This window comes from Mustela lutreola, chromosome 1 (assembly GCF_030435805.1).
Source record: "Mustela lutreola isolate mMusLut2 chromosome 1, mMusLut2.pri, whole genome shotgun sequence".
NCBI classification, from domain to species: Eukaryota; Metazoa; Chordata; class Mammalia; order Carnivora; family Mustelidae; genus Mustela; species Mustela lutreola.
Window position 1 is genome coordinate 282,103,776 of NC_081290.1, and position 24,903 is coordinate 282,128,678.

The following is a 24,903-nucleotide window of genomic DNA, read 5'->3' on the forward strand; positions in this document are numbered from 1 at the left end:
GGCTCGATCACCGGACCTTGGGATCATGACCTGAGCCAAAGGCTGTTGCTTAACCGACTGAGCCACCCAGGCGCCCCAAGAGCCAACTTCGTATAATCATGTAACAGCCAACTTATTTGATGACCAATTATTTGTTCACAGCCACATGCCCAGATCCTAGATTAATACAAGTGCATAGTAGAAGGTCTGATAACTATTGGTTGAATAAATTGGCAAATAAACAAATGAATGTTTATAGGCATCAACCACTGTGTGCAAAATGCCTTACCTGGTTTTTCTCACATCCTCCACAGTAGCCCCTCCACAGTAGCCCCACGAGGTAGGTATTCTAGGAATCTTTTTGTTGTTGTTGTTGTTTAAGATTTTATTTATTTATTTGACAGAAAGAGAGCACAGCAAGAGGAGTTTCAGAGGGAGAGAGAGAAGCAGGCCCCCCACTAAGCAAGGACCCCCAATGTGGGGCTCCATCCCTAGACCCTGGGATCATGACCTGAGCCAAAGCAGACTCCCAACTGACTGAGCCACCCAGATGCCCCTAGAAATCTTCATTTTATAAGTGAGGACCTGAGGCTTCTGAAGATGTCCTGCCTTAGATCACACAACTTGTGTGATCATCACAACTTGTGTGATCTAAGGCACCCTGGGATCGTGACCTGAGCCAAAAGGCAGAGGCTTTAACCCACTGAGCCTCCCAGGCACCCCGAGCAAGTCCATTCTTAAACCAATCTCTGGCCAAGGATTCCAATGGCTGGATTGGACCAATTGTGTTGGTACTCTGGCTGATCTCCAAACAAAAGGAAGGGGGGGAGTGGAGTTTCTTTCCTGGCAGACATGGACTTTGGACCTGAAGTCATGGCTCCCAGGTACCCACCTTTCCTAAGATGAGAACCACAAAAGAGAGCTACAGCTCCTGATGGAAAGCAGGCTCATGGGGCCCAATGGTGAGCCTGCAGGGACAGATAACCCAGAACAGGCAGACAAGCAGTGGTTTATGAACTCTTATAGTTAGAGGTATCCAGTTATTCATTCAACATGAGTTTACTGGCCATTGTCTCCTCCTCTGCCAAGTCTGCATTAGTGGGCGGGCTACCTGGTGATGGCTGATGAGGGGACTCTGTGTCCACACTTTGCTTCAGCAGAAACAGTGCCAGGAGGGATTAGTAATGTCTGTCCTGAGTGCAAAATGGGAGGGGGTGAGGCAGAGAGAAGGAAACAGAGTGAATTAGGGGTAGAAAGACCTTGATCCTATATACAGGATCCTGGGGTGTTGTTAGAGGCTGAATTGTCCTTCCCCAAAATTCATGTGTTGAAGCCCTAATCCCTAGGCCCTCAGAATGCGACCCTATTTGGAGATAGGGTCTTTATAGAGGCAACCAAATTAAACTGTGGTCATTAGGGTGAGTCTTGGTTCAATATGACTGATGTCCTTGTAAGGAGGGGACATCTGGACGCAGAAAGCCATATAGGGAGAATGCCATGTGAACATGAAGACGACCACTTCTGTGGGTCAGAATCTCAGCAGTGAAGTTGGGCAATTCTGCCTTGGGGTCTCCCGTGGGTTTGCCATCAAGATGTTGGCTGGGGCTTCAGTCATCTGAACTCTTGGCTGGTGTGGGACCAACCTCTTCCAGTGTGCTCACTCACTTGGTTAGCAAGTTGGGGTCAGCTGTTGGCGCAAAACCTCAGTTCTCCCCCATAGGGACTTCTCCATGGTGCTGCTTGTGCTTCTGGCTTCCCACCCCATCTTCCCTCTCTCCTCCTACTCCCCACCCCAGCCTCTGCCCCCAAGGGACCAATCCCAGAGCCTCAGGCAGAAGTTTGATCTCATCTTAGAGATCTTGGAAACCCCACCCATCACTTCTACAGTATTTTATTATTACAGAAGTCAGCCCAGAGTTAATGTGGAAGGGAATTGGGTAAGGTAAGGGCACAAAGGCCAGGAGGTAAGAGTCACTGGGGCCATTTTGCTAGCCGACTGCTATGTGCTGGACAAGAGCTCTGGTCCCGTAGAGGATTCTGGGGGCCAGAGTCATGAAAAGTCTGACAGAGGGAGCTTAGGAAAGATGGAGCCCAAAGAGCATATTAGTTTCCCAGGACTGTCCTAACAAAGTACCCCATACTGGGTGGCTTAGAACAATAGCAAGTCAACTTCTCACAGCTCTGGAGGCCAGAAGTCCAAAGACAAGGTGTTGAGAGGGTTGATTCCTTTTAGAGCCTCTCAGGGAGCATCTGTCCCATGAAGGCTCCTGGAAATCCTCTCGTTCCTCGGCTGCTAGCTGCATCCCTACAGTCTCTGCCTGTCTGTCCTCATAGGGCCACGTTCCCTGAGTGTGTCTCAAACCTCAATCTCTCTCTTTTCTCATACAAGGTACCTGCCCTTTGGGCGCTTGGGTGGCTCAGTCGTTGAGCGTCCGCCTGTGGCTCAGGTCATGATCCTAGGGTCCTGGGACAGAGCCCCTCATTGGGCTCCCTGCTCAGTGGGGAGCCTGCTTCTCCCTCTGCCCCTCCCCCTTCTCGTGTCTCCTCTCTCTCTCTCTCTCTAGTAAGTAAAATCTTTAAAAAAACTATCTTCTGGGGCACTATTCAAGCCCATTATAGGAGGCACCTCTGTGGAGGAGCTGGCTGAGGCCATGACCTACTGGCGCCATCTGCCAGGACTCAGGTATCACCTCTAGGGAGCCTGCTGCCTGTCCTTTGTGTCCCACAACACCTGTGCCCCCCACCGTCACTGCCACCATGATTCCTTCAGCTAACATTTACTGAGCACGAAAGCCATGTCTGACGCTGAGCTGGGCCCCAGGGGTACGGCAGTTAGTTAGTGTTGCCAAATTTAGTGCACAAAACTATGGGACACCCAGGGGGAGAGGAGAAAACAAAAAACACAGGACACCCGGGGAAATCTGTATCTCAGAGAGTGAGTTGAGGTTTATTCCCCGAATGGTGTTGGCAACCACGACGGTGGTGGAAGAGGGAGGCACAGCCCCCAGTTACAGGAAGCCCATGGTCTTATGGGGGAGCTGGTGGCAGCGAGGGGCCTCGGTGCTGTGAGAAGAAGAACAGCCATGGGGAGACCCCCAAGAAAGCGGGCCCAGGCTATGTCAGTGAGAGTGAGAAAAGGGTTCTGGTGTCCAGGCTGGGACCCTAGGGGTGAGGACCAAAGAGGGTTTCTGGTGAAGGAAACACCCAGGCGAGTCTTTGCAAGGAGAGGGGGACCCCTGGGCAGGTGTGCAGGGGCCAAGCACGCAGGCACCCCCCCGGCTCTGAAATCCTAACAGAGGCTGGGACCTCAGAATGCATCACTGGCCTGATCAGAGGTGCATTTTAGAAACAGGGGCCTGCAGGGTATCACAAAGACCAAGGAAAGAATGGTGTTTGGAAGGAGTGAGGAATAGGTCAGATCCTGCAAGGAGGTCGAGAAAGATAAGGACAGAAGCGTGTTCACTGGCAAACTGCGGGAAGCATCTGAAGGGGCTTCAGGAGGGAAAGGTTGAGGGAAGGAAGGGACCCTGAACGGAGGAGGCCGGGAGGAGGAGGCTCAGCAACCCAGGGGGTGGGAAGGGGAGGGTGGGGGCACATTCAGATTCTTTTTGGGAAATCCTGGGACTCTGCTTGTTGATGGCACGATATAGATATAAAGTCGGCCTCACCCCAGTTGTGCTTTGGTATCGTCTCCCTGGCCTGTTCCCCAGAACAGAAGACAAGCAGCCTCCATGCCTCCTTGGTGGGTAAAGGAATGAAATACTAGTGGGGAGCAGTTCAGGGCTGGTAAGTAAGGGGAGGCAAAACAGTGTTTGGGCGAGGGGCTGTCGTGGGAGGAGCTGGAGGAAGAAGGGTCTAGGAAGCAGGAGGGAGGGGTACCGGGCCTGGGAGAGAGGAGCAGACAGTGGCCCTGTACCCAGGGATGTGAGAGGGGGCGGGGCAGGGGTGGGGGGTGGGGGAGTTGTTGCCCGGGAGTGGTTTATGAGGCAGTGTAGACATCCTGGTCTAAAGGGGCAGAGGTTTGTCAGGGAGGGGAGGCAGGAAGGGGTGGAATGGGTGGGGAGATGAACTTTTGTACTTGTACCTCGGGAGGGAATTCCTTCGCAGCCTCAGGCCATGCCTGGTGCCTTCCCGCATCCCATCACATTTAATCTCCTGAAATTCTCCCAACCTGCCTGGAAGAGGAGATGGGGAGGAAAATGATTGCTGTGGGTAGTCTCACTCTAGAAATAAGACAACTGAGTCTCTGATTCTTGAAGTACTTTGCCTAAAGTCACAAACCTTCTACACAAACCTCTCTCTCTCCGAGAGAGAGAGAGAGAGAGATTTTAAACCCAGGCTGGTCTGACCCCAAAGAAGGCTCAGTCCTCCACCACAGGAGACCAGGGAAGCCCCAAGGAGAGAAAAGCCCACAATCAGCAGGGAAGGATACTGATGGAGGGCAGGGATAGGGCATTGGACTTTCTCAGGCCTCTCAGGGGCGCAGGTGATGTCACCTCCCCAGGGGACTGCTGGGCTCACCTCCCAGGCTTTGTCAGGTGTCCAGCAAATTCCAGGAGCCTGGAGGAGGAGGGTGGACTCAAGAGGAAGGAGAGAAGAGACAGGGCACGAGGCAGTCATGAAGGAGGGATCTGTTTCCCGAAACAAAAGTGGGTAAGGCGACCAGGGAAGTCTGGGTTCGGAGACAAGGGAAGTCGAAACAGGGTGGGGACTGCTCTGGGGTGGGGGTTGAACCTGATTCCCACCTTGCCCCTCCTCCCTCGGTAAACACCCTGGCCCACTCCTTCATGCTTCCCTGGCTCTGCAAATACTGTTCCCTCCCCTGGAATCTCCTTGCCTCCTCCTTCAAGGGCAAGTTCACAGGTCCCCTGTTCGCACCTTTTCCACCCTCCTCCCTCCCTTAGCTCCCTCTTCTGGTCCCCAGCGTGGCGGCAAGCAGGCCTCCCTCCCCCCCCCCCCTTCCTCTTTCCTTCCTTCCTTCTCACTTTCTCTCTCTCTCTTTTTAAAGATTTTATTTATCTGACAGAGAGAGATCACAAGTAGACAGAGAGGCAGGCAGAGAGAGAGGTGGGGAGGAAGCAGGATCCCTGCCGAGCAGAGCGCCCCATGCAGAGGCTTAACCCACTGAGCCACCCAGGCCCCTGTCTTTCTCTCTTTCATCTTTCTACTTTTATTTTTAGTAATCTCTACATCCAAGGTAGGGCTGGAACTCATGACCTTGAGATCAAGAGTCACGTGCTTTTCGGAGAGTCAGCCAGGCACTCCAGGCAAGCAGATTTTCTCACCAAGGAACAGGGTTCAGACTAAAAGATTCATTCATTCCAGTCTACCTACATTTCTTCATAGTCTCGTCCAGCTTGAACTACCATCACACGCTGGCTGCACGAAAATGTGTGTCCCCTGTCTGGACCTGATCACTCCAAGTCTCTATGAGAATGAACAAAAGACATCTCAAGGGGCGCCTGGGTGGCTCAGTGGGTTAAGCCCCTGCCTTCGGCTAAGGTCATGATCTAAGGGTCCTGAAATCCAGCCCCGCGTCGGGCTCTATGCTCAGCGCGGAGCCTGCTTCTCTCTCTGCCTCTGCCTGCCTCTCTGCCTGCTTGTGATCTCTGTCTCTCTCTCTGTCAAATAAATAAATAAAATCTTAAAAAAAAAAAAAAGACATCTCAAGCCTGACATCTCAAACCTGAAGTGGTCCAAACGCAGTTCCTGATCTTCCCCAGGCCCGCCCTCATCTTGCTCCTTCCAAATTTTCCTGTGTCGGTTGAGATCTCTCCACCCTTCCCATCGCACAAGCTAAAAAACTCAAAAGGGGCGTGTGAGTGGCTCAGTCGGTGAAGCATCTGCCTTTGGCTCAGGTGTTGATCCCAGGGTCCTGGGATCTAGTCCAGCATCCGGCTGCCTTCAATACACACCAGGCCCTGACTGCCTCTCCCATGTCCACTGCTGTCCACCTGCTACAAGCTTCATTGCCCTTGCCTTGACAGGACCAGTGGCCTCTGCATAGGTCCTCCTGTGACCCTCCCCTTATACTCTCTTCCCATCTCAGCAGCCAGCTGGTTCCATGAGCACAAAAGCCACTCCTCGGCCCCTCCACTCAGACCCTCCAGTGGTGTCCCAGCCCATTCTAATCCCAAAGTCTTTCAAAACCTCTAAGCCCTAGGGCACCTGGCTGGCTCAGTCGGTACAGCATGTGACTTGATCTCAGAGTTGTGAGTTCAACTCTGTGTGTTGGTGGGGGGCAGGCAGAGCTTACTTAAAAAACAAAACAAAATGTACAAGTGCTATAAATGATCCTCTCTCTACCTGTCAGATTTTACCTCCTACTTACCTCCCACTGGCTCGCTCTGCTCTGGCCACACAGTACTTAACTTCTTGCAGTTCCTCAAACATTCCAATCATATTCCTGCTTGGGGGTTTTGCACTGGCTGTACCCCCCAGCCTGGAATGCCCTCGGGTATCCATGACTTGCTCCCCTCCCTCCTCTAGATCTTGATACAAATGTTACCTCATGTTTGCCTTCTCGAGTATCCTAGTTAAAGCACTAAATCCTGGGGCGCCTGGGAGGCTCAGTGGGTTAAAGCCTGGGACTTCAGCTCAGGTCATGATCCCATGGTCCTGGAATCAAGCCTTGCATCCTGCTCTCTGCTCGGCCGAGAGACTGCTTCTCTCTCTGCCTGCCTCAGCCTACTTGTGATCTCTGTCAAATAAATAAAATCTTAAAAAAAAAAAAAGCACTAAATCCTGACCTTTCTTATCCCCTTTCCCTGATTTTCCTCCATAGGACCGATATCATCTACCTTATCACATATTTTACCTGTTTATTTAGTTTATTATCTGCCTCCTCCTTTTAGCCTACAAGGTCTGCGAGGCAGTACCTTTTCTGTTTGCTATGGTTGTTTTCTTCGCTGCAGGGTCAGTGCCTAGCCCACGGTGAGCACCCGATAAATATTGCTTGAGTACCCGTTTGGGGGCCACCACTGCGCTGGGCACTGAAGATGGGCTCAGAAGCAGAGCCAGACAAAGTCTGTGAAGCTTAAGTCTTGGGCCGCGGTTGTCTCACTTTCCCAAGTATGACCTTACCCGGGGAGCTCTCAGGAGACTGGCTCCAACCCTGGAGATGGATCCTGGGGTAGGGCGCAGGGGTGTGTAGAGCGCACACAGCTCCCCGTGGGACTGGGATGCAAGGAGCCACACTGGCCTGCTGGGAAGAACTGCACGCCTGAGGTCTCATTGCCACAGCACCAACCCCTCTCCATTAAATAGTTGTTACACGCCCGTTTCCTCTCTAAACAGTGAAGTTTTGGACTGCTCCTCTCTGTGGCCCCCGGGGTTAACACAGCGTAGACGCTGGTAAATGTTCGCTGAGACTCAGAGCCAACGGACCGAGGGTGAATGAATAGAAGACGGATGAATGAATAACGGGACTCCAGTTAGAAAAGGAATTTCAAGAGTTCAAGATCTAGAGGGTGGGAACGTTTCCAAAGAGCTCCCCCGGTGCCCGAGGGTTTGCAGGAGGGGCTGGGGCGTCCGAGGTGAGGACGCGTTTGGTCCTGTGCGAGGGTGGCAGCTTCGCTGGCGGCCGGCCCGCCGCGGAGGGGAGGAGCGCAGGGGTTAGCGCTGCCACTCACCCAGCCGCCAGCCCGCGCGCTTCCACCGGCCAGGCGCGGCCGTTGCCATAGCTACAGACACAGCCGGGAGACGAGGGGGCGGGCCCGGGCACTACGTCATTCCTAGCGCGACGCTGCTCCGCGCCTCCCGCCTCTTTCGGGTGCGAGACCCTCGGCCCGCCTCCCCGGTTCTCCACCTGCGCGCTTCCCCCGCTCACGCCCTCCCCCGCTCTGCGCCGGCGCGGTGCCCGCCGGGGCGCGCAGGAGAGCCCGCGAGGCGCATGCGCGGTGCGGGGCCCGCCGCCGCTCTGGTGTCGCCGCCGCTGCGGTCGCTGCCGTTGCCGCCTCCCTACCGGCAAGTGTGGGAAGGAGGAGCTGAGGGCCGCCGCCGCCGCTGCCGCCATGGGGGTGAGTGAGGCAGGGAGAGGAGACGCGAGGGCCGGCAGCGCTCCCCGTTCCGTTCGTCCCCCTGAGCCCCCATTGTTCCTTGAACCCCCTCTCACGTGACCCCGACCCCCTCTGGCCTCACGTGACCCCCAACCCCCACATGACCCGACTCCCACATTCTTAGCATCCCCACACTCGGCGCAGCCCGGGGATCCCTTGGGGAGCCCCCTTCTCCGGGCCCCACCCCCTTGGGTGTCCCCCGTCCCTCGCGTCGCGCCCCCCCAACCTTTCTGACTGACCTGTTATCTTCTTGACCACCCCCTAACCCCCGGGGCTGACCCTGGGGTACCCCTCGCCCCCAGGGGTCACCCATCACTTGGCTGTCACCGGCTTCGCGTCTTCCCACCTCCTAGGCCGCCCCCTGGCTTGCAGGGAACTGAGGCCCAGAGAAGAGGCACCCAGCCAAGGTCACACAGACAGTGAGCAGGGACCAGACCCTGCCTCGGGCCTCCCCAGCCCTCAGCCACTGGCTGTTGCTTCCCGCTACCCGGATACTCGGTGAAGCGGGGTCCCCTACACCCTTTGCAAACCTCTCCACCAGGATCCTCCTGCTCCTGAAACGCCCTCTTCCCCTCCAACGGAGGCCTGCTCTCTCGGCCTTGATTATTACTTGGGACGTTAGTACTCTTAAGTGCTGCAGGTGGCTTTGCAGGGGGAAGCTGTGCGGAAGGTGAGCAGGGAGGGAATTGATGGGGGGTGGGGAGGGGCACTGATGGCTCCAGACCCAGAAGAATAGCGACCACCTGTTCTGTGTGTGGCAGCCTGGAGGTGCGCCCTTCTCTGGCATGTGCCGATAGAGGGCTGGGCAGAAATTGTTCAAATACTTCTGCGAACTCACCTTCCTAAGTTCCAGTTAGAGTAGTATCAGTCACTCTCCTGCGAAGGGAACCGGTACTCCCTGGTACTTTATAGTTTTTACCTGGAATTTTTACCACCTTTAAGGAGTCCTGACTTGGGACCCAGAGATGCCTTGGTTCCAGCCCCATCTTCCTGGCTAGCAGCGTGATACTGGGCCTGTGACGTGGCCTTTCTGAATTTGAATTTCCTCCTCTATGTAAAGTGGATGATGATACCCGCCCTCCTCAGAGAGGAGAGGATTAAATGAGATAGTGGATGCGTGAAATTGTGGCTGTTGTTTCTGCTTGTATTCTCAACCTTGATTGGAGTTATCTAAAATAGATCTGTGCTATTTTTAACCCGTTACTTTGTCCCTACTGTTGTTAACCTAGATTTTCTCTCCAGTGATAATTGAACAAGTCAACTTGTTAGGCCAAAATGGTAGTTCCGATCAATGTCCAAGCACTTTAGGTAATCCATGTCGTCTTGTTTCAGCAAGGAATTTGGGGTACAGTGTACTTCATGTGTAGAAAATCAAGGTGTATTTAACCCAGGTTTTGGTGAAAGGTCCCAAAGCCCAGCTCTTGTTGAAATGAGGTAAAAATCTGTGTCCCTGGGATCACTCGGTGTCTACCCAGCAAAGCCACTGCAGACGGGGCAGCAGACAAGAAGCAGAACATGCCATTCTGGTTCAGCACTTCCTTTGTTGGTTGAGTTGAAAGAGCAAGACTCAGCGATGCTGCGACCCTTGCTTCCTTTCCTCCTGTTCCTCATACTCCACAGATGTGTTTCTCAGAACGGCCCCTGCCTAGTCTCTTCTGGCGTAAAACTCACTACAAAAAAAGAGGGACTTGAATCTTCCTCCCTGGAACAGTGCTGGAACCCTGTCATTATCCGCCTTCCTCCTGGGTGGGGGCAGCAGACTCCCCACCTCTGTGTCAGGAAGGTCGGTGTTTGTGGCAGGCGCCATCGACGGGGAGGGCCCTGCTCTACTAGACAGCCGACTTCAGGCTAAGAGACAGTAGCCTCAGCTGGATCACCCTTCTCTTCAAAGTTCCTTCACCCTTGCTGCCACAGACATGTTGTCTTTTAGGAATTGGAATGTAGATCTCTGGCTCCCTTCCCAAAAAAGGAGGGTTTTTTTGTTTTGTTTTTTTGTTTGTTTTTTCTGGATCCTGGATACTTTGCGGGGTGAAGGCTTGACACTGAAATCTAAGAGATGCCAAATCTCTTGTCTGAAAGGTGCCTTCTGTCCCCATCTGTGCGCGTTTTGGTTTTGAGTGTCTCTGTGAGACCTGGCAGTCCTGACTGCATGTGGAGATACTGCTTCGAGAGAGCTCGCAGGGGGGAGGGGTTCCCAGCTGCAGGTGAAAACACCTGCGTCACACTTTAGAATGCATGCTGCACACGTGCAGTTGATGTCGTGGAAGAAGCTTGGATGTTAGGATTCGGACCTGGATTTGAATGTTCGCTGAGCCATTCGACAGGTATGGACTTAGTACCTGCTGTTTGCTGAGCACTGAGTGGGTGTGCATTGGCTAATGAAGCCGGTGTGACCTCTGGCTCGTGGAGTGTTACCATGTGGTGTGAGTGGAGGGAGAAGGTGGCATGGAGAGACCTCTCTGAGAATTCTGTTCACTGGCTCTGTGACCCTGAAAAGTTCTCTGACCTCTCTGTGCCTCAGTTCTCTCATCAAAGAAGTGGGCACACATAGCTTGTTACTGTAGAGGCTAAAATAACACCTGTTTATTAAAGCATTAGCAGAGTATGTGATGTTAGTGGATCCTCCTAACCAGAAATCCTTATTTTTTATATCTAGTACATTGTATCATTTTGTCTTCATAACAGTCCTGTGAGGTAAAGGCATTGTTAGCCCCTTTTACTGATAAGGAGATGGAGATCCAGAGAAACTAAGTGACTTGCTGAAAAGAGATTAAGTAACTTGCCCAAAGTCACACAGCTTCTAAGTGGAGGAGCTGAGAATCAAATCCAAGTCTCTTGACTCAAAAATCCCACACTCTTTTTATTATATAGAGCTCCCTTGGGAAAGACACTTAACCACAATGAGCTTTACTGTTCACTGTGCTTATTTCCCATTTTAATTAGGAGAATTTTCCTGTGTCCCTGCAGGATAGCTTTACCTACACGAGGCAGGGCAAAGCTAATTGGAACAGCAGGAGACCACTTTTCCTAGTGTGTGCTAGGTTTGAGGGAGAGCCCCTGCCTGTCTGTCCTGGGCTGCTACGGCCTGCCACATACACCATGCGCGGGCAGCTAGGCACGTAGGGGTCTCTCTCATCATCTGCCATCTCGGGCCATGGCAGCCCTGAGCCTCACACTGAGGATTGTCTGGCTGGCCTGTTCCCTTGCATGAATGAGCCCATAAATCTCCTGGAGGCCTGGGGGCGGCCCTCCTGCTGCTTGTGCTTAGGAATTACTTACTGCTTGTGCTTAGAAATGAGATGCTGTGGAGCGAACCCACGTTTCAGTGCTTTCTGGGTCCCGGGAGTCACACTCGCCTTCCAGCACCTTTGATCTTAGCTCTGTGTTGTGTGGAGAGAGAACTAGGGCGCAGGGTGGAGGAGGGGGTTTGCCTCTACCCTAAGGTGACTTCTGACCTGTCCTTTCAGGGAGTCGGTGAGGCCAGCATCCGTGTCCCCATTTTTCCGGAGACAGACTTGCTTTCCCAGGTCATGCGGGGGCAGCAGGAGGAGCATTGGCCTGGCGGGAGTGATGCCAGGGCTCATGTTCTTTCCTGGAGGCCGGCTGTCTCGGGTTTCCGTTCCCCTCCCTCAGCGCGGAGGTAGGGCCGGGGCAGCACCGAGCTGGCAGGGTGCGTCCACCGTCGCCGAACTGGAAGGCTGATGAGAAGTGAATTGCCCAGCGGCTGCCCTAACAGCCGCGGAGGTCTGGACTACACCTGGGTGAGACTGAGAGGAAAGGTCTGTTGACATTGATGTCGGCCTTCCCACTGGAGACAGCGGGGCTGGAGGAACAAACACTAGGTCCGGGGCCCAACCCCTGGGAGTAAGTCCCCCTCTCCCATTTGTTCTTGGGGGAACACTGTGCCTTTGAGCCTCAGTTTTCTCATGTGGGAATGGAGGTGCTGGTTGTTGCCCTGAGAACCGAAGCAGACGTGTGCGGAAGTACTCTGCTAGCTGAGCGCCTTTCATGATGTTGTTTTGAAATTCAAACCCCCAGTGGAAAAGATGGGTGCTCTAAAGCCTGTGTGTGGTCGAAGAGGCCTGGTTCTGTCCCCTCCAGTCCTGCTCTTCTGTCTGCTCCCTGCTTGAGGGCATAGGGGATGGGAGCCCGGGGCTCAGCAGCATACAGTAGCTGCTGTAGGACGAATGGACACCTAGAAGAGCAGTCCCTGTGAGTTCTTTGTGTCTGGACTCTTGCCTCCTGGTCCCTGGAAATAACAGACAGTGTCATTCCCAGAGAGCTGAGGGTAGAATTTATCCCGAGAAACTTTTCCAGCATCTGGCTTTTCGATTGGTTCCCCCTTAGCCGGTGCCAGCGTCAGGGCTCAGGTGCATTTGGAGGGAGTACAGCCTCTCTCTGATGAGCTCAGGAAACAGAGGTGGAGTCAGAAGAGGCAGTGAAGTGGGTCAAAAAGCAAAGCCATCCCGCCAGTGCCTTCAGGTGCCTTTGGAATTTGGGCCGGGGGGTGAGCAACTCTGGGGGCATGTGCTGCCCTGGTCTTCCTAGGGAGCGAGAATGAGAGAACTCTCCTTGGTTGTGTGAGATGCCGGAGTAAGTCTCACCAGCCTCCTACCTCAAGGGAGGTTTTATGAGCCTCATGTACCTCCTGCAGACGGGGAAGCAGACACAGAGGAGGACTGGTTGGGGCCCGAACACCACTCTGCAGAGCAGGAAGAGGCTCTGGGTAAGGTCTGTCAGATTCCAGAGCATGGGCTCTTTCTCCTGTGTTACTAGCTTTTTACAGGAGGGTGACAGGATCCATGTAGGCCTGAGAGACCCCCCATGGGAGCCATAAAATAGGATTTGCTCTATACGGGGTTAAGGGTGGTTTGCCATTGGAGCCCCTGTGCAAGGACATGCTCCCTTTGCTCCCCCCCCTCCACTCTCCCCGCTGCCTGTGTGCCCTGCACCATGGCTTGCGGACCATGTGTCAGCATGGCCTCTTTGCGCAGGTGAACCCCTTGAGGCCCCCTGTCTGCCCTTGTCGATACTGGGTGTGCAGGGTGCCTGCCACTTAGGGCTCTTGGCCGAACAGTGCTTCTGGGGAACAGTTCTGTCTCCTTAAGCTAGAGTGCTCTGGTCTCAGCTTATAAAGGGGACCCAACACCCCGAGGGGCTCCCCCAGACGGGATCTCTGTCTTCTGAAGCTGGAAGACACTGAGAAGGCTGTGAATAAACTTGTCCTTAGGAACAGCTGTCAGCGGCTACCTCAGATGGCATCTCCTCCTTGAAACCTGCCCTGAATGTGTCTAAAATTAGTTGTTCCTTCCTTAGGAGTGAGTGGATGAGTGCACATTTATTAGGCACCTGCTGGGGGCCAGGCCCTACTGCAGGCATTGTCATGTGCTCTCACTGGGTCCTCACGGTGACCCTGCTTCCCTGCTTCCCAAGGGTCAGTGCCCTTTTTGACAAGGAAGCTGAGAAGTCTGGTGACACTCCCGAGCTCTCACGACTAGAAAACACGTGCGGCTTCCCCATCCCAGCAAGTGTGCAGCAGCCAGGGTTGGCAGTTCCTGCCACTGAGGACAGGCCTGTGGGCTCGGGGCCTGACTCTAAGGTTCCTCAAAGGGAAAGAAGAGTCTTTGGTTGGCCACAGCCCTTCCAACCAACTTTGCTTTTCCCTGCTGCAGAGGAAGTCAAGCAAAGCGAAGGAGAAGAAGCAGAAGCGGTTGGAGGAACGAGCAGCCATGGATGCTGTCTGTGCCAAAGTGGACGCCGCCAACAGGGTGACTCCCCTGCTTCCCAAGTCCCTTCCTCCTAGAACTTGAGCTTGGTTTTTCATTTGACTTCTTTTGGCGCCACCCTGTGGCAGAATTTTGTTACTGGCCGACTGAGGAAAATGAGCCCAGCCTGAGAGTTGCGGGGGAGGGCCAAGGATTGGCCTAGGTGTGCAGGGAAATGGGAATTCAGATGAAGTGGCTGGGTGGAGTATGGAGCGTGGGGTTCTCCATCTCAGGGTCTTGAGTTCCGGCCCCACCCTGGGAGGGCAGCCTACTTAAAAAAAGAAAAAACCCAACGAAGTGGCTGCTTCTCTCTGTGGATCTCCTTCCATAGCAGTGGAAGAGGGTCTGGAGAAAAAAAAAACATTTTTTTTTTAAAGATCTTATTTATTTATTTGACAGAGCGAGATATCACAAGTAGGCAGAGAGGCAGGCAGGGGGGGCGGGAAGCAGGCTCCCTGCTGAACAGAGAAAATTTTGTTAGGATTTTGCATTTTGGAGAGGAAACGTCCCTGGTAACATATGGTATAGTTTTCTCATTCATTCCTTCAGACATTTATTGACTATGAAGTACAAAGGACTGTGCTGGCACCGGGGGCAGGGGCAGTAGCCTGGTTCAGGGGCCAGAGTCCAGGAGGGAGGAGTGGTGAAGCGGCTCACCCAGGCAGCCCCGCTGAGAGCAGGCTTGGCTTTCAAACAGGACTGAAGAGGCTCTGGCCATTCTTCCTGCTCCCATTCCATATCCTATTCCATTTTTGTTTCTCTCTTTTATTATTTTTTAAAGATTTTATTTATTTGACAGAGAGCATAAGCAGGGGAAACGGCAGGCAGAAGGAGAGGGAGAAGTAGACTCCCTGCTGAGCCGGGAGCCCGATGCGGGGCTTGATCCCTGAACCCCGGGATCATGACCTGAGCCGAAGGCAGAGACTTTAACCTACTGAGCCACCCAGGTGCCTTTTTGTTATCTTTTTAGCAGACTCTGTAAACAGTCCACATTTATAAAGAGGTGGTTCAGGGACATGATTATGCCATTTTGGGTTTTTGACACGGTGGGGTTAGTTGGGGGCTTCTTAGAAGTACGCAGGTAAGGGGCGTCTGGGCAGCTCAGTCAGGTAAGTGTCCAACTTTTGATCTTGGCTCAGGTCATGATCTCAGGGTCTCGAGACCCAGCGCTGTGCTGGGCTCTGCACTCAGCATGGAGTCTGAGATTCTCTCCTCCTCTGCCCCTCCCCCTGAGCCTGCACACGTGCACAGCCTTCTGAAAATAAATAAGTAAAATCTGAAAAAAAAAAAGTTTAAGAAAAAAGAAAAAGAAAGTATGCGGGCAGATGGGGCACCGGGTTGGTTCAGTTGGTAGAGCAGGCAACTCCTGATCTAGAATCACGAGGTCCTAGCCCCACAGAAAGGAAGTTTGCAGGTGGATCATGTACCCTCCGGTTTGGGGGTCATGTGACCTACAGGCCAGTGTTCGTGTTAGGCTAGCAGAGTCTCTACTTACCTTGTGAAATGAAGCTGACTAAACTGTCTTGGGCCTCCTTACTAGACCCTGCCTGCGTGTGCTTTCAGAGCCGAGGCAGGCGAGCGCTGTCTGGCGGCTGCTCCTGGATGGAGGGCCAGGCCCCGCAGCGTGGCTCTGCACAGTGTCTCACCGCAGGGAGAGCCTGCGACTGCACCGCACACGTTTGTGCTACTCTTTTCTTTCCCTCCGCAGCTTGGAGACCCTCTAGAGGCTTTCCCAGTGTTCAAGAAATATGATCGAAATGGGTAAGTGTTTAACACTCCTAATTGTTGTCTCCTTGAGTGTCTGAAGGAATTCACTTTCCCGGAGTGTGCTTCCTCCGACCCACATTTTCTCATTTTTTGTTACAAAAAAGGAGAAGCTGTGTTGAGTGTCTTGATACAAAAGCACCTGATTAGGTGACAGAGAAATCTGTAAATGAACAAAGATTGCATCATCTTAGACTGACTTTTCCTTAGGATTTGATATTCTCTCCGGGTGTAGAATCATAGAGCTGACTGTCTTCAGCTCAGGTCATGATCCCAGGGTCTTGGGATCAAGCCCCACATCGGACTCTCTGCTCAGCAGGGAGCCTGCTTCCTCATTCCTCATCTCTCTCTGCCTGCCTCTCTGCCTACTTGTGATCTCTGTCTGTCAAATAAATAAAATCTTTAAAAAAATAATAATAATCATAGAGCTGAAACAAACTGGAAAACTCATCTAGGGGGCGCCTGGGTGGCTCAGTCCGTTAAGCGGCTCTCTTCCGCTCCGGTTATGGTCCCAGGGTCCTGGGATCGAGCCCTAGGTCCGGCTCCCTGCTCAGCAGGAAGGCTGCTTCTCCCTCTCCCACCACCCCCTGCTTGTGTTCCCTCTCTTGCTGTGTCTCTCTGTCAAAAAAATAAATAAAATCTTAAAAAAAAAAAAAAAGAATTAAAATCATCTAGGCTGACTTCCTCCTTTTGTGCAGAGGGGAACCAAGGCTCAGAGAAGCTGAATAAGATTCCTAAGCCACGTAGTTTCTCCCTGGCTGCTGAGGGGGCTTTTAATTCCCAATCTAGGGCTCTTTCTGGGAGTGTATGGTGTAATTGTTAAAAGCCACTTACTGGGGCGCCTGGAGGACTCATTGGTTAAGCATTTCAGGTCATGATCCCAGGGTCCTGGGATTGAGCCCCACTTCTGTCTCCCTGCTTGATGGGAAGCCTGTTTTTCCCTCTCCCATTCCCTCTGCTTGTGTTCCCTCTCTCACTGTGTCTCTAATAAATAAATAAAACATATATATATATATATATTTAAAGCCACTTAACTGGCTGTATGACCCTTGACCCTGGACTTAACCTCTCTGTGCCTCCATTTTCTAATCAGCAGTGGGTCTGACAATAGATGGTTTGGGGAGGATTAGGTATGAAGTGCTTCATACCTGGAGCTTACCAAAACCTAGGTCAGTGTTATCACTACTACCAGTTTCCTGCCATAGGATCTGGGTTAAAGCCCCCTTCCCCTTTCTGTCCATCTGGTTTATAAAATAGGAAGCATAATCTGTCTTATCAGAGCCGCTCTTGGCTTAGGGAAAAATGGGTTATGGTTTTATTTTATTTTATTTATTTATTTATTTATTTATTTTTATTTTTATTTTTATTTTTTTAAAGATTTATTTATTTATTTGACAGACAGAGATTACAAGTAGGCAGAGAGGCAGGCAGAGAGAGAGAGAGGAGGAAGCAGGCTCCCTGATGAGCAGAGAGCCCGATGCGGGGCTCGATCCCAGGACCCTGGGATCATGACCCGAGCCGAAGGCAGAGGCTTTAACCCACTGAGCCACCCAGGTGCCCCTTATTTTATTTTTTTAAAGTTTTTATTTTATTTATTTGTCAGAGAGAGAATGAGAGCGAGCACAGGCAGACAGAGTGGCAGGCAGGGTCAGAGGGAGAAGCAGGCTCCCTGCCAAGCAAGGAGCCCGATGTGGGACTCGATCCCAGGACGCTGGGATCATGACCCGAGCTGAAGGCAGCTGTTTAACCAACTGAGCCACCCAGGCATCCCTGGGTTATGGTTTTAGAGAATCACAGCTATGGGTTTGAAATAAAACTGTTCTTCTGATTAATTGTATTCAGGCAAGCCACACTCCAGACAGCCCCATTTTTTGGTCTGTTGAACGGAGTGATGAAGCCAGACTTGTAAGGTTGTTTTAAGGAGGAAAGAGGATTATGTCCAGTTCTATAAGTAGCAGCTGGTTTGAGTGTTTCAGTGAACAAGACAGATAAATGTAAATATATGAACTATGAAATGATCACTTTATTTTTTTTAAAAGATTTTATTTGACAGAGATCACAAGTAGGCAGAGAGGCAGACAGAGAGAGAGGAGGAAGCAGGCTCCCCGCTGAGCGGAGAGCCCAATGTGGGGCTCGATCCCAAGACCCTGGGATCATGACCCGAGCCGAAGGCAGAGGCTTTAACCCACTGAGTGCCTCATCACTTTATTTTTTTAACCCAGGCACCCCATCACTTTGTTTTTTAAAAAGATTTTTATTTATGTGACAGAGACACAGCGAGAGAGGGACACAAGCAGGGGGAGTGGGCGAAGGAGAAGCAGGCTTCCCGCTGAGCAAGGAGCCTGATGTGGGGCTCTATCCCAGGACCCTGTGATCATGACCTGAGCCAAAGGCAGACACTTAACGACTAAGCCACCAGGCGCCCCATGAAATGAACACTTTAGTAGGCGATCCTATATCTGCTTTTCGCGGCTTTGTCTGAATTTCGTAGTACCACGTTAATGTGTCCTTCCTGTGATCAGACGTAGTACAGTTCCTCCAGTAGCCTCACCTTTCAGTGTCTGGGAAGTCCTCTGGCACAGTTTAGAGATCCCTTACTGTGATGTCTTCTGTGTTCCATATTCCACATTCCTATTGACTTTCAGAAATACTGGAACAGTTCTGAAGCACGCATTGCCAGCTAACTCTGGACTCCTTTGGTGCCTGGAATTTTGTGTGATTTGTGTGGCTGTGATCCTGCTTTAATGTACTTAAAGAACTAAAGTGAAAGAGAGAGAGAGAACTCAGATTAGTGGAGAATTCCTACCTCTAGACCAACCTTTGGAAAATAGATGGCTGAGCCAGAGGGCACGCCGTGTTGGGGTGTTTCTGACTATGCCATGGCCAGCACTTAGAAAGAAAGGAAGACTCTTCAGAGCCAAGATGTTCCAAATTTACAAGACTGCGCGCATGTGCAGCTCATATGGCGGGCCAGACAGCAGAGGCGACAGTCATTTTGAATGGAGACATTCCCTGAGGGGTCGTGTCAAGGGCCATTGGAAGGGCCTGATCTGGGACCTCTTTAAGGACTTCGTGTCACTGACTTTGGTCCTGTCAGAATGTGGCACTGTCTGGAGATTGGGGTTCCACGGTTCGGCCACGGAGCTGAACTGTGCTTTACTAACGTTTCTTTTGGAGTAAATAAATGATGAGACCTTAATGTCTACGGCATCTGTGAGTGTAAGAAAACCTCATGGTGTTGGACCCTGCTCCACCTGGGTTGGTCAGCTGAGAATACCTGCTGTGTCCTCAGAGGAAATGGCAGGCAGGACCCCTCCGGGGGCCTAGGGACTTTGGTCTTCTCAAAAAGCCTGAGGTGACCCAGCCACTTTCAAGGTGCTGTGGCTGCCCAGTGAGGAGTCAGTTCAGAGACTAAACACCCATGGGCAGGAACTGAAGGATCCGAGAAGACTTCAGGATTCATGGCGAAGCACGGCAGAGGCTGGAGAGAGCAAAGCGGTAGCAGAGAGGGGTGGAAGTTTACAGAGTGCAGACACCGCTCAGGGCCTCGCAGGGCAGGCAGGAAATGGGACTGTGGTCAGGGCCGTGGGCCGGCCATGAGTTGTCAGTCTCAGCCCGAAAAGGCTTCGTTCCTTCAGCGGCACCTTCTCTAGTCACTACGGGGAAGGCAGGGCGCAAGCTCGGCTTCTCTCTGTGGGTGAGCCGAGACCAGGCCCGCTGCGCTGGGAGGCCGTCTGGGCAGCGGGCCGCCCTCAGGCCTGTCACCGGCTCCACTCACCACCCTTCCGTCTTCTTCAGGTTAAACGTCTCCATCGAGTGTAAGCGAGTGTCCGGACTGGAGCCGGCCACCGTGGCCTGGGCCTTCGACCTGACCAAGACCAACATGCAGACCATGTAAGTGCGCCCTGACGGGAGGGGGGCCTCGCTCCTCCCCTTCCGGCCCGCCCCGCCCTGACTGCCCCGTGTGTCCCAGGTATGAGCAGAGCGAGTGGGGCTGGAAGGACCGGGAGAAACGGGAGGAAATGACGGATGACCGAGCCTGGTACCTCATTGCTTGGGAAAGCAGTTCGGTCCCTGTTGCCTTTTCTCACTTCCGGTTTGACGTGGAGTGCGGGGATGAAGTCCTGTACTGGTAGGAGCCCCAGCCTGTGGTCGGCCTTGGGGAGGACGTACTGGCGCTGGTCTGGGCACTCAGCCGCGTGGCGGGGTCCGCTGCGCCGGTCCGGGTCTGCGGGCTGCCGGGGCCCTGGGTCCTCTGATGGGCCCTGCCTCCCCGGGCTCACTTGGCTGCTTTCTTCACCCAGCTACGAAGTGCAGTTGGAAAGCAAGGTGCGGCGGAAAGGCCTGGGGAAGTTCCTCATCCAGATCCTGCAGCTCATGGCCAACAGGTAAGGGTGCCCCGTGTGTCGCTGTGTTGGAACGGTCTTCTGAGCCATCCACACTGTTCTCTGAGCCTCGGTGGAGGACAAGGCTCATAGGAATGTTTCAGAAGAGAAGCATCTAGAACCCTCTCAGTAAAGCTGCTCTCCTCCCTGCTGGGATTCCTGGTTTTGTATGCGTGGCTCCAAGCAGCAGGTGCTTCTGAGCGCCTCTTGTGCCTGAAAAGTGGGGTGCAGAGAGAACGTGGCGAGGAAGCCAGTTCATTGGGGGCCCAATGCCCGCGCGGTCTGATCAGCCCCGGAACAGAAGCAGCGGGTGCTGTGAGCGCCCAACACGGAGGCTAGATTGGGGCTCAGGGTGTGCTTCTCAGGAGCAAATGGGAGACAGCAGGTAGAGACAGAAAGAGGAGGCATGAGTTAGCCTGTGTTTCTCTTTCTGGAAGGTGTTCTCTGCTTTCTTCTCAGCACACAGATGAAGAAAGTGATGTTAACTGTATTTAAGCACAATCATGGCGCCTACCAGTTCTTCCGAGAAGCGCTGCAGTAAGGAGCTGGGCCAGGGTGTGGGGCCCTCTGGGTGGTGGGGGGTGCCTGCCCCGGGGGCTTTCTCCTGGTCCTGGCGCTCATTCATCCTGAGGGCTGAGCTCCTGGTCCAGTGGTCCTGGGGAGTGGCCTTGGGGTTGGGGGGATGGTGCAGGCATGCCCGGGGGCTGTGCCCTCACTCCTAGGGGTCTCGTGAGTGTGGCTGGTAGAAAAGTTTTTGGGCTGGGAAGGAAGGCCGTCCACTACCTGCAGCCAAGCCTCTCCTCCTGCCTGCCTTGCAGATTCGAGATCGATGACTCTTCCCCCAGCATGTCTGGTTGCTGTGGAGAGGACTGCTCCTACGAGATCCTGAGCCGGAGGACCAAGTTTGGGGACAGCCAGCACTCCCATGCGGGCGGGCACTGTGGCGGCTGCTGCCACTGAGCTCCCAAGCTAGAATGCTCTCTCCAAGGCCTGTCTTCTCCCTGGGCTCACGTTACTGGCCAGGTGCCCTCAGAGCTGTGGCCTCCTCAGCCCTGCGCGTGCCCGGCTGCAGCCCGAGCGCACAGAACCCTGGGGTGGAGCGGCCCGAGCCGCCCGCCCTCCGCCCTCCTGGAAGGACAGTGTGCGCTGAAGGAGCAGAGAGGAGACGGGCTGAGGGAGGGGCTGGCGGAGGCCGGGCACGACGCAGACCCTCGCGCAGCGGCTGCCTTCTCGCTCGGCCCTTGTGCCCTCGAGCACGAGGTGCCCCAGCTGCTCTGCAGGTGGATTCCTGACAGACCGTCCCCTCCCCCCGCCACACACACACTTGGACAAATGGGCTGTTTTATACCTATCTTTAGAAAAGTCCAGGAGCCCCGGGTCGGGGTCTAGCTGGTCCCCAACGAGGACTGGACTGAATGCAGGCTCTGGATGTTGAGACCAGCTTCGGAGGGAGTCCGGTTTTGTAGCCGAGTGCTCTGATGGAGATCATGGGAAGGTCTCCTGTGCCACGACACTGGGAGGCCAGGGAGCTCTTTGTAGCTGTGCTTCTGTGGACTGACACTTAGTGTGGAGGCATCCCAGGGGACCGGCCCGGTAGGTTCCATCCATCTCTGCCTCGTCGTCGATGGGAGGACCAGGAACAAGGTGTGGCTGGGGGCCGGGGGGTTCCCCCCGAGGAAGAGAGTTGCTTCTCTGGGCTTCCGGACTTTGCTGCATTCTAGCCGAACCTCTTGAACTGGCAGTGACTTGAGCTGTCCTGTCACAGAAACAAGCCAGAGGTCCTGCCAGTTCCTCTCTGTCGCCCCCCTACCACTTGTCCTCCCCCGACTCACCTCACCCAGTACCTCTGTTCTTACTCTCAAGGGGAAGAATTACTTTAGGGAGCCCTTCATCTTTCCCCAGAAGGACCCCTCAGGTTCCCAGCCTCTTCAGTGCTGTTGCCTCTCATATCTTGGTGCTGATCGCTCTCTGAGGGGGCACAGCCCTCCCTTTGCAGAGAGCCCCCAGCCAGCAGCAGGCCCCACTGCCTGCACTCCCCAGCCTTGCCCCTCGCTGCCTCAGTGAGGCCTGGTGCCACCGCCCTGGCCGGCAGCCCCCCGGCTGCGGCAGGAATGCCTCTCGGTGGCCAGACTGCGCTGCTCTCCCCTCTCCAGTGTCCCCCTGTGGCCGCGGACTGGAGCGGGGGAGAAGGCCTTCCTCTTCTCTCCCGGGATGGGGAGACGGGGCGGTCAGAGCTTACACTTGCCCTGGTCTCGGGGCCTTGTGTCCCTTCCAGGGAAGAAAACGACCAAATCCTTATCCAGGAAAAAGTACCTGCCGCCTCCCTTTGGACATCCTTGAGCCCTGCTTTAGGGAGTGTCTTAAAGGTTCTAGCCTTTGTGGAGTTGCGCTCTTGGAGGTCTGTCCCGACTTCAGAGTCAGCCCAGACCCCACACTCCGCCCTGACTCAGGTGGTCTCTGCTGGCAGGTCTCCCCAGAGCTGATCTTCCCCACTTTCCTGCTCGTGCAGGGGCCTGTGCGCTCGGCCTCCCCTGCCCAGCCCGGCCTTCCGCAGAGTGCTGTGCCTGTGCGATGCTGTTGACCACGCAGGCAGCATGCGACAGGGCACTCCCTCACAGAAGGCCTGGCAGCTTTCCACTGGAGTGAGCCCGTCTCTGCCCTGCCTTCCGCCTCCCAGGGGATTCTGTGGGGGGAGGGGTGGGGGGCATTTTAAATTGCCGGGGAGGGCATTGGTGGGCTCCTTCCAAGAATCATGGAATGACAGAAGCATGTTTAGGAATTTTTTTTTTCCTTTGATCCCTGTCTGTTGACACAGAACAGATAAATATTTATTGTCTTAGATCATGGATTTCTGATACCTCCCACTCAAGGGGATCAAAAGGAACCCCACTGTAAATTCCTCATAAGGTGAGTTCAGTGTATGTTGCTTTCTCTGCGCTTGTCGGACACCTGCCCGCAAGCCCACCGGCAGATGGAGGGCTCAGTGCCTCACCTGCTCCTGCAGCCTCTGCCGCCCGTTTCTGGGCGGCTCGGGTCCTTTGTGGGGGCAGGAGACCAGCAGCTCCCTGTGTTTTGGTGTTGGACCCATTCACGTCTCAGACAACCATCTTTCTCCACTTCGCCAGGTCTTGGTTTTGAGAAACAGAGCAGGCCTTTTGTTCTCTGGCTGTTTTGTGTGTTTTGTTTGGGGCATGTTAAAATATTTTTTAAGATTTTTTTCTTTTTTTTTTTTTTAGTTGTATTGACTCTATTTCAGGTTATTTTTGTTGATGTCAAATGTGTGTATGACATGTATATGGTTCTTTTTAACCCTTTCTGGGTTTGGTTTTTTTTTTTAGAGGAAATTGAAGATAAACTCCTTGATATATATATTTTTTTCTTTAGCAATTTCTTATCACTGGAATCAAAGGGAAAAGTGATCTCTTTTTGCATTGGTTGTATTTGTATGTCACAAATAAAAGACACTTTGTTCAGCTGCTGGGATCGTGTCCTGATACTGGGGTGCCATGGCCAGTGTGGTCTCAGGGGACACCCCGGGCCATCACACTGTCCCATCGTTGGGCCGAAACCCTGGGAGGCACGAAGCTGTGAGGCCCCATGCCCCTTGCTGCGAAAGAAGCCTTGGCTTGAGGAACCTTGAGGGTGTCTGCGGCGAACGGTCAGAGAGGGGAATGTTTGTGCCACTTCCCACTGGCCCTGGGTGGGGGTCAGAAGTCTTACAAGGGTTGCCTGCTTTGCATCTTGGACAGAGTCCCAAACCAGGCTTTGCAACATTTGACATCTTTGGCTAAATGTGTGTGCACTTGTGTGGGAGTTCACTAGATTGAGAGTGTCGGTGTTCCTTTCCTCCCTTTTACACTATCGGCTTATTCCGAATATTCCTCTTCTCTTAAAAAGATTCCAAAGCCCTCTTCCCTCCACTCACAAAAGAAAAAGGCTCAGAGGAAGGGTAACTGGTCAGGCCTGACAGGACAGGAAAGTTAGAAGCTGGGAGAGGCTCAGCCCCTGGCATGTGACAGACGGGGCCACGCAGCTTCTCCCGGGCAGACTCTTGCTAGTCCTTGGCCCTGGGTGAGCGGGGAGGAGAGGCAGGAAGTAAGCTAGGCCAGGGCTTCTGGGGTTCAGAAGCGCTAACTGTGGACACTGGGGGGGCCTGCCTCCCCAGGCTTCTGCTTGGTGATCCTATCTGCTAGGAGTTGGGGGGGAAGGAGGAGGCTGGGGGAGCCCCAGGCCATGGGTATTGTGCTCAGGCAGGGCCCTGATCTGGGGAAGGGGGAGCAGGGTTAACAGCTGTTTGGTGGGTGTCCCTATGGGTGAGACCAGCCGTCCCCAAGTGTCCTTCCTCCTGGGGATGGCTTGTGCTATTGTCTTACCTTGGGAGCAGCAAGAGAGGCATCACAACCCTTAGGGAGAGAGCGTTTCACTGGGCTAATCATACAACAGATTTCCCATGTGACAAAATTCTGTCCCCGCCATCCTCAGGCCCAAGTTCTTTGTTCCTTGCAGGCTGCTTTAATCCCAGCCAGGAATTCCTCGGAATGACATCCGCTTGTCACAGGGCAAATGGGCAGGATTGGAAGAGTATGGGACCCCTCCTTGGTCCCTGCTGCCTGGGGTCTGTGCCCACCTCTTTGAGGGGCCTGGACCCCTCTTTGGTCCTCCAGTGATGGAGCCCTCCCTGCGGCTGCAACAGAAGCTGCTTCTCCAGTGGTACGGGGTGACACACCGGCGAGCTGACAGAGCAAAAGGCACCAACCCCGCAGAAGTCTTCCCTTTCACTCAGGGCATGAGCTGGTCTGAAAAGGACTGTGTTTTGCCAGTGGAAGCAACCATGATTGCCTGGTGATTTCCGCTACCAGGTTTTGAAGGTGTTGGTTCAACTGCCTTGATGTTCGTGGTGCGGGGGACTGTGATTTCCTGTGCCCAGTCCGCAGTGCCCCAGTATATGGTGGC

The 24,903-nt window shown here is 53.6% G+C and overlaps 1 protein-coding gene and 1 long non-coding RNA gene across 3 annotated transcripts; one reads left to right on the forward strand and one right to left on the reverse strand.

Moving 5' to 3' along the window:
* Positions 1-2,788: 2,788 nt before the first annotated feature.
* On the reverse strand, positions 2,789-4,833 carry LOC131822730 (uncharacterized). The gene is made up of 3 exons (XR_009350300.1): positions 4,501-4,833; positions 4,064-4,154; positions 2,789-3,141 (listed from the first exon to the last, which is right to left on the reverse strand). It is a non-coding gene; the product is annotated as an uncharacterized LOC131822730 (long non-coding RNA).
* Positions 4,834-7,842: 3,009 nt separating this feature from the next.
* On the forward strand, positions 7,843-23,423 carry NAA40 (N-alpha-acetyltransferase 40, NatD catalytic subunit). 2 transcript variants are annotated; one of them, XM_059145442.1, is made up of 8 exons: positions 7,844-7,997; positions 13,709-13,804; positions 15,510-15,562; positions 19,364-19,459; positions 19,539-19,697; positions 19,870-19,953; positions 20,410-20,487; positions 20,769-23,423. In XM_059145442.1, the coding sequence occupies exons 1-8, from the start codon at positions 7,992-7,994 to the stop codon at positions 20,908-20,910; spliced, it is 714 nt and encodes a 237-aa protein (XP_059001425.1). In that variant the 5' UTR covers positions 7,844-7,991; the 3' UTR covers positions 20,911-23,423. The 2 variants fall into 2 exon arrangements, with proteins under 2 accessions (XP_059001418.1, XP_059001425.1); XM_059145435.1 differs by lacking the exon at positions 15,510-15,562 and having other exon boundaries at positions 7,843-7,997.
* The last annotated feature ends 1,480 nt before the right edge of the window (positions 23,424-24,903 follow it).

Excerpts from the sequence above, each read along its gene's own strand:
- NAA40 (XM_059145442.1), top strand. Across the intron at positions 19,698-19,869 it reads GGGGATGAAGTCCTGTACTG|CTACGAAGTGCAGTTGGAAA; the intron begins GTAGGAGCCCCA and ends TTCTTCACCCAG. Across the intron at positions 19,954-20,409 it reads CTGCAGCTCATGGCCAACAG|CACACAGATGAAGAAAGTGA; the intron begins GTAAGGGTGCCC and ends CTTTCTTCTCAG.